The sequence below is a fragment of the Sorghum bicolor genome, chromosome 3 (genome assembly GCF_000003195.3).
Source record: "Sorghum bicolor cultivar BTx623 chromosome 3, Sorghum_bicolor_NCBIv3, whole genome shotgun sequence".
In the NCBI taxonomy this organism is placed as follows: Eukaryota; Viridiplantae; Streptophyta; class Magnoliopsida; order Poales; family Poaceae; genus Sorghum; species Sorghum bicolor.
Window position 1 is genome coordinate 16,549,342 of NC_012872.2, and position 8,645 is coordinate 16,557,986.

Sequence of the window (8,645 nt, forward strand, 5' to 3'; positions counted from 1 at the left end):
ATCAATCTGCATATGTCCAGAAAGTATTGGAGAGATTCAATATGGACAAAGCATATCCTTCCAAAACCCCTATGGTTGTTCGGTCTTTAGGACTAAACATTGATCCATTCAGACCACAAGATGAGGGGGAGGAAATCCTAGGACCTCATGTCCCATACCTTAGTGTCGTTGGAGCACTGATGTACCTTGCCAATAGCACCAGGCCTGACATCGCTTTCGTAGTAAATTTGCTAGCAAGGCACAGTGCCGCTCCTACCAAGAGACATTGGACGGGAGTAAAACAGATCCTCAGATATGTTAATGGCATAAGGGATCTCGGATTATTCTTCCAAAGAGGAACAAATTCTGAGATGATAGGATACACCGATGCTGGATATCAATCAGACCCCCATAATGGCAGATCACAAACCGATTTCATATTCCTACAAAATGGAACCGCCATATCATGGACATCATCCAAGCAAATCTTGGCAACAACGTCCACGAATCATTCTGAAATAGTCGCACTATATGAGGCCTCACGTGAATGCGTTTGGCTTCGCAGAATGATCAACCACATACAGCAGTCGTGTGGTCTTAAAGCTATCACAGCTCCAACCATTATCTATGAAGATAATGCAGCTTGTGTTACACAGATGGAGACAGGCTATATCAAGAGCAATATCAACAAAAACATCTCTCCAAAGTTGTTCTATCCTTATGAATTACAACAAAATAGAGAGATTGATATCTTGAAAACCAAATCAATGCAACAACCTCGCTGATCTATTCACTAAGTCCCTACCAACTTTCTCATTTGAAAAATGTGTTAAAGGAATTGGTATGCGACGACTTAGGGATTTACAAAGTTCAGGGGGAGAAATCTCCTAGACATTGGCCTGTCTACACCGTCATATTATACTTTTTTCTCTCTATAAGTTTTTTCTCACAAGGTTTCTCATAAGGAGTTTTTAATGAGATAATATTAACATAAGAGTGTCATATTCCTTGTTTTCCCCACAGGGGTTTTTAAAGGAGTATCAAAGACACATATTGTCCTCTAAACTACAACATGAGTTTTCTTCTATAAAGGTTTTCTCATATTAGTTTACAATGAGGCAATCATTAAGTGCTATAACTTTCTCATTATTTTCCCAAGCGGTTTTAAGGAGTTTTACTATAGCACATATACACACGTATTTTCCTCGTTTTTATCCTACAGAAATTTTTAGAGGAGCACAATACGATTCATTGATCTCAACAAGTGATTCGATCAAGGGGGAGTGTTACGGATATTTTATCTGGGGTGATCTCATCTCCTCGGATTCTCTTACGGGAGATTTATCCTAACCGCGACTTCCCCACGACCACCTACGGGATATCACCCACGACTCCGTACGTACCGGTTCCACCTCCGTGATGTCACCCATGACTCATCGTGGGCTCGAGCATACTTGGGGGAAAGTTTCCTCTCCCCCCCCGACTTGTATAAATACCGTGATCAATGAATAAAGAAACTCCGAGTTCATTCTACTTCCTCTCTGTTCTCATACTTTGGCATTCCACTCGTAACAGTTTCAATGGAATTAGATGTTAAAATGACCTTAAGAGCAACATGTACCACCACTGCACGTTTGCAGATCCTTGGTAAATCAATCACTTTCACTCGCTGGTTCTCAAGTCTCAAGGAGCGAAAGATAACAGCAAAAGCGTACATGCAATTTCTAATTCACTTTTGATTTTTACTCAACAGTTCAATTTCAGTTCTTCGACACAGCCTCAGAACTCAAGGTTTAAGAATGCGGCTGGCGCATACTAGTGAGCTTGCAAAGTCTATTAGACTTTTGGTCAATTTATTACCATATCTATATATCCTACAAAGATAAACCCTACTAAGCTAATTTTCTTGCACCACTTGTGCCACATCATCATCCACTTCTCCTACTGCCGTATGCAATTGAATACCCACTCACAAATAGTTCCAGTAGTGGATGCAACTATCTACATATGACCATACATGCATACTGCTAGCAGTTATTCTCTCACGTAACCTCCTCTCTTCCTCTTCAGAAACTGACAACTAAAACTATATATAGAAGATGACTCGATATACTACAATGAGACCATATTTATATTCCTCCTTCATACCCGTAGCAACGCGCAGGGAATCCTCCTAATACTCGTATAAAGCTAAATCTCACTACTTATTTCTCTTAACATGCAAGTTGTCCAACTAAGCAATCCACTATGACATACAATTAAAAATTCACTAGCCAATACAATTGTAGTATTCACGTCAGAGCATCTCCTACAGTTTGTTATTTCTCATTTGCCAAATCCTGTATTTTGGCAAGTTGTTATAATTATTTACCAAGTTGAAAAGAGGTCATCTCCAACAATTTGCTATATTTCACTTGCCAAATAAAAAAAAGAGGATGGACAGATTAGAAACAAAGAGACACATCAACAGTTGAAAGAAAATCTCATCGAGCACCTATGAAACCATCATCTAGATTTATACTCCTACGCTATATGAATTTTTATGATATATACATTTATAGATTGAACAATTATACGTAATCGGTTTATTAACTATGATTTTTATTACCTATACATTTATATTTCATCAAGTGTAATAGGTGAACCATTGCAATGATTTCATGGTCCATATTTCATCAATTTTTTATTATATTTTTCTTGTCGTATCTATGCCTGAGCTCTAATCAGGTGGATGCATGCGGTGCGTGGGATATGATGGAAATCTCTGACTCCGCGCGGGAAAAAGCTCCGACAGACGCGGTTGAGCGATGGCAAGCCGGATAAGCGCGTGTAAATATACGCGCGCGACTCCTATGGATAGCAAGTGGGATGAGATGGCAAGCAAGTTTAACAGACTGTTGAACATATTTTTCTATATTTTGCTAAATTTCAAAGTTTAGCAAGTCATATACCAAATTGTTGGAGATGCTCTAAAGTCACTATATTTCTCTCAACATACAAGTTCTCCAACTAAGCAATACATTATCACACACAACTAAAATCCACTAGCCATATAATTATAATGCACACGTTAGGAAGACACATAAGTATTTCGTTTGTCCACATCATCATGTCACATAAATCATTAATCTGCACTCCCGCAACAATACGTGAGGTATTCTCCTAGTACAATTTGTTTTAGTGTCATAATTATTGAAACAACAGATTATATTCGCTCTTCCTAGCTAGTTCCCATCTGACTATGGCTCCTCCATACATCGTAGCAAGTCTTTTTTTATCTCGTTTCTCAAAATGAATTAGGACATACTCTGTCCCTCACCGCAGTGTAGCAAGTAATTAAAGTCATGGAGCCATACCAAATATAGTCTTAATGTCTACATATTCACATGTGTGCTTCTGAATGATGATTTGTTTAAAAACTATCAGGGATGTCAGGATTGGCTTATATTATATCAGTTGTCAATATATCTATTGAACTTGTTCTTTTATTGTTATTCCCCCATGCTCTAGAAAATTTCTAGGTCTCTCACTACTATGAGAGGTGCTAGGATGACTCAACATGGCTAGGACAAGTTTGAGTTAGATAAATGGGATACTCGGACTATAGTAGCTACTAAACTCGGAAAGATGTATGGAACATGGGCAGTTGGAGCATTTTTATTGGAATTGCAGAAGGATGAGACCTATAGAAAGCAATCTATGCCAGGGAAGCAGTCTGGATATTTGGTGACGATTATGACTCTATAACACATAACCCCTATTGACCTATCCTTCTTGGGTGTGTTGGAGCGGACAATGATGATCATGCTTCATTGTCGGGTTGTAAACCTATAAAATCCCAACAACAATTAGAATCCCATTGACTCGGCAGTGAAGCTCTCTCACTTCCTGCTTGAACGACAACCTAGAAGTGCTATATCTATCAGGTGAGTCCATAACCCAACAATAATACGAGGAATGTGTGTTTTCCCTCATAACCAAGCAACGACAAACATGGGAGCTGGGAGCTGAAGCTCCTTCCATCCTTTTATAGACTTTGAGGATTTCAGAAATTTTTGGTACAAAAAAACTTTTTATATATCACCATCAATAGTGCAAAATCCTTACACCACTCCCCATGAGTAGCTAGTAGTGTACCGTACTAGCATCACGACACCATACTAGTATGAAGTATCTCATACTGCGGTCTGCGGCCGGCACTCGTGAACCACTCTAGATCCTACATTTTATCTGTTGCTTGATGATGATGATGATGATGCGCCCACAAAAGCAATACAGTGTGTGTACACTGTACACCGCCCCTTAAATATACCTGCTGTTAGTACCATCCTTCTTTTTTCGCTCCTAGATAGTACTCACTATAGGTACTAGCTAGTACCATGCATCTATCGTGATGGAGCACTACATGAAGGTCGCATGGATTTTGGGATGAGAACACAAGGCCCGTGATCCGTGAAGGCCAGTTCGTTTGCATGCATGTATGTCATGGCACATACATGAAACATGACCGAGATGTGGTGGTGCGTCTCACACTCTGCTGGGGGCTGGGGGCCTGGCGCATGGCACTGCGCCGCGCGTGCTCCCCGGCCGACCACGCCACTTGCTTAGCCACTTACATTCACGGCTAGCTATATAAACACACGACACACAGACTCCTGACCCGGCCTCCGAGTTGGATTTCGATTCTCTCAGTGTCCTTAACTGCACAGTAGGCACACACACACACCATCCAGCACAGCAGGGACACGGCCGCCATGGCTGCTGGTGGTGGTGCGCCTGTTGTGGCGCCCCTGCTCGTGACGGTCGCTGTCGTCGTCGTCGTCGTCGTCCTTGTGGTGTCGTCGACGACGGTGTCCGCCGGACAGGACGATGAGCCACCAGCGCCAGCGGCGGCGTGCGCGAGGCGCCCCGTGGTGTTCGCGTTCGGGGACTCCAACACGGACACGGGCGGCGTGGCGGCAGGCCTGGGGTTATACTATCCGCTCCCCGAGGGCCGCGTCTTCTTCCGCCGATCCACCGGACGCCTCTGCGACGGCCGCCTCGTCATCGACTACCTCTGTAAGTGTCACCACCCTCTCACCACCCGTCCGTGTCTGCCACTCGTTCGTGATGCTGCTAGTATACGAGCACAGCTTCTCATCACTCGATCGGTGTCTCTTTTTTTCAGCATGTTAACGGCAGGTGCTCTGCCTTTGTATTAATTAAGTAGAGGTGAAAACGAACAGGTACAATAGGTTTACATGCTAGTTATTCATACTCCCAGCCAACAGAAACGGTAGAAACTTAAAAGAAGAAACAGAAAACAGCACTGCAATTGCAGTCTCAAACTGTCGCTAGTACATATACATGTTCCGATTCATGCGCCATGGCATGCATATAGCATAATTTGCGCCCTCTCCACTATCGAGTGATGATATATATGCTAGCTGTTGGCGTAGTGATGCATGATCGATTTTTCATCAGTGCGCGGCGGCGGAAGCAGCTCGACAGTGAAGGAGCTTAATTTGCTCTTTGTTGGTGGCAACTGATGGTGACGCGCGTACACACGCTTAATAGCTAGTAGTCGCAAGCAAAGCGGTCTTTGTAAAGGACAAGCAGCGCGCGTGCACGGCCCGACCATCTCAAGAAAATGACAAGGGATCACATACCAACCATGAGTTTCATTCCTCAAAAAGCTCACAGCCGGAGAATCCGGTCGACAGTGGCATATATATACATTTAGTCATTTTCTTCTTCCTTCTTTAGTTTTCTACTGGCATATGGTAGTATGTATATGCTTCGAGAGGCGCCACCACCAGTTGCTAGTGCTACCTATCGTGCACTTCCAGTACTGTGTTCCACATCTGTGACCTCCATATTATATTCGCCCTCGTTTCACATCAATCAACTTTGGTGCGGTTTGCATCTCTTTATTTTCAAGGAAGGAATTGAAACATACTTAATCAATTAGGTTATTTGGCTTAGAATTTAAGATTTCATAACTTTCTAAAGTTCACATATAAACCTACCCAAAATTCATAAGTTAAGAGATGGAAATCGATTCTATACATCACCGTACCATGCTATGTTTCTAAGACCCTGTTTGGTTGGCATTGTTAAACTTTAACTCTCATCGCATCGAATGTTTGGATACATGTATAAACTACTAAATATAGACTATTTACAGAACTAAAAATATAGTTAGAGAATAATTTACGAGACGAATCTTTTGAGTCTAATAAGTCCATGATTGGACAGTAATTGCCAAACAAAAATGAAAATATTACGGTACATATTAAACTTTAACGCCCCAACTAAACACTCCCTAATTTACAACTTAATAGCACATTCTTTCAACTCAGTTTCCCTATAATAGAAATACAACATATAAGTATCTCCCTTATATAGCTAACAATAATATACAAATATATTTCATATACAACCATATTAACTTAATTAATATATGCCTAGCTTTGTGTAGTGGTGGCGGTGGATTGCATATGCTTTCGCCATTTCGATGTACAATTTCTATGAAATTATATTTCCATGACGTTGATTATTATGGATTGTAAGGCCTTGTTCAGTTTCCAACCCAAAAAACTTTCATCCATCATATCGAATATTTAGACGCATGCATAGAGTATTAAATATAGATAAAAAATAAACTAATTGCACAGTTTAGTTGAAAATCACGAGACGAATCTTTTAAGTCTAGTTAGTCTATGATTAGCTTTAAGTGTTGTGCTAATGATAGATTAATTAGGTTTAATAAATTCGTCTCGCAGTTTTCAGTCGAGTTATGTAATTAAATTTTTTTATTAGTATCTAAACACCCTCTCTGACATCCTTAGAAACAACCAATGTACCCAAAATTTTTTTTCTCTCTAACTAAACAAGGCCTAACCGCCTAACTGATCATGGGAATTCATAGTAGTCATGATGGCTGTTTGGTGACGCTAACGCAGCGGTAGTTCGTTTCCTGTAGATCGATATCTATTGCCTTGTGTTGTTTGCTCTGCCACGCTCTCGTGATGCCTCTCTGTTTTCTGTTCAGTCTGAGTACTATGTTACCAGTCAAGAGACGTGACGGCTGCACTCTGCAGCCCATGCATGGCGGTTGTAACAGCCGTCTGGTGCGTGTCAGCAGCATTTGAGCTGGGTCCTTTATATCCGCGTTGGGTCCTGCCGATGTGGCCGTGCAGTACTCGACTCGATCTCCCGAATTACTATTTACTACTAATTACTATTTACTAATACTAATGTTAGCTGTAACGTAACCCCCCATGAATGCAATGCAAAACAGGTGAGAGCCTGAACATGAGCTACCTGAGCCCGTATCTAGAGGCCGTGGGCTCCGACTTCACCGGCGGCGCCAACTTCGCCATCTCGGGCTCCTCCACGCTGCCCCGGAACGTCCCCTTCGCGCTCCACGTCCAGGTCCAGCAGTTCCTCCACCTGAAGCTGCGGTCGCTCGACCTCATCGCTCACGGCGGCGGCGGGGGCACCACCGCTCCCATCGACGCCGACGGCTTCCGGAACGCCCTCTACCTCATCGACATCGGGCAGAACGACCTGTCCGCGGCGTTCGGGAGCGGCGCGCCGTACGACGACGTCGTCCACCAGAGGATCCCGGCTATAGTGTCAGAGATAAAAGATGCTATCATGACCCTCTACTACAACGGTGCCAACAACTTCTGGGTCCACGGCACCGGCCCTCTCGGCTGCCTGCCCCAGAAGCTCGCCGCGCCCAGGCCCGACGACAGCGACCTCGACTATACCGGCTGCCTCAAGAACCTCAACGACGGCGCCTACGAGTTCAACACCCAGCTCTGCGCCGCCTGCGACGAGCTCAGGTCGCACCTGCGTGGCGTCACCATCGTCTACACCGACGTCTTGCTCATCAAGTACGACCTCATCGCCAACCACACCGCCTACGGTGAGTGAGTGAGTGAGCGATTGACCTGCTCCAGCTCCATCTCCATGGATGCATCCATGTCGTCAGGCTTCGCGATCGATGCCAGCTCGTCTCACATCGGTTAATTTGTTTGTTTCAGGGTTCGAGGAGCCGCTCATGGCGTGCTGCGGCTATGGCGGGCCGCCCTACAACTACAACGCCAACGTGAGCTGCCTGGGGCCGGGCTTCAGGGTGTGCGAGGACGGCAGCAAGTTCGTCAGCTGGGACGGCGTGCACTACACCGACGCCGCAAACGCCGTCGTGGCTGCAAAGATCCTCTCCGGCCAATTCTCCACCCCCAAAATGCCCTTCGACTTCTTCTGTCAGGCATGACCATCGTACCCTGGCCCAGCATATAGCTGAGAGATTCAGTTTGCGAGAATAATCTCTTGCAAGGAATCCATTTGTGTAATTAAGAAATGTTAACAAGCACCCCATATCATGTCGTAATGAATAACTCGCGATTGACCTATTTGTCACGCTACTTGTGTCAATAAAGTTGAGTATGCAGCACGCAGGCCAAAGCCATGACCCAAAACACGGTGATTTGGCCCGGCCCGAGCATGGCACGGCCCGATCTCACCGTGTCCATGCCGGTCCGAAGCATGTAGTGGGTCATGCTTGGGCCGACCTCTCGGCCCGGCCCGCTTTTAACAGCAGGTATGGTGTCGGCCTCGTATTAGAGAACTTGTGAAACTTGAAGTATCAAATTCTGTGACTTGTGAAACTTATG

At 44.1% G+C, this 8,645-nt stretch overlaps 1 protein-coding gene across 2 annotated transcripts; it reads left to right on the plus strand.

Moving 5' to 3' along the window:
- LOC8086317 (GDSL esterase/lipase LIP-4) lies at positions 4,432-8,384 on the plus strand. Of its 2 annotated transcripts, none has more exons than XM_002455537.2 (3): positions 4,432-5,037; positions 7,262-7,894; positions 8,013-8,384. In XM_002455537.2, exons 1-3 carry the CDS (start codon positions 4,734-4,736, stop codon positions 8,243-8,245), a joined length of 1,170 nt encoding a protein of 389 aa, XP_002455582.2. In that variant the 5' UTR covers positions 4,432-4,733; the 3' UTR covers positions 8,246-8,384. The 2 variants fall into 2 exon arrangements, with proteins under 2 accessions (XP_002455582.2, XP_021311583.1); XM_021455908.1 differs by having other exon boundaries at positions 7,262-7,902; positions 8,013-8,138.

What these genes read in the sequence shown, in the direction of transcription:
- LOC8086317 (XM_002455537.2), top strand. Translation starts at nt 4,734, where the DNA reads ATGGCTGCTGGTGGTGGTGCGCCTGTTGTGGCGCCCCTGCTCGTGACG. An exon ending in CCTCGTCATCGACTACCTCT is followed by an intron (nt 5,038 to 7,261) that starts GTAAGTGTCACC and finishes AATGCAAAACAG; the next exon opens with GTGAGAGCCTGAACATGAGC. An exon ending in CGCCAACCACACCGCCTACG is followed by an intron (nt 7,895 to 8,012) that starts GTGAGTGAGTGA and finishes TGTTTGTTTCAG; the next exon opens with GGTTCGAGGAGCCGCTCATG.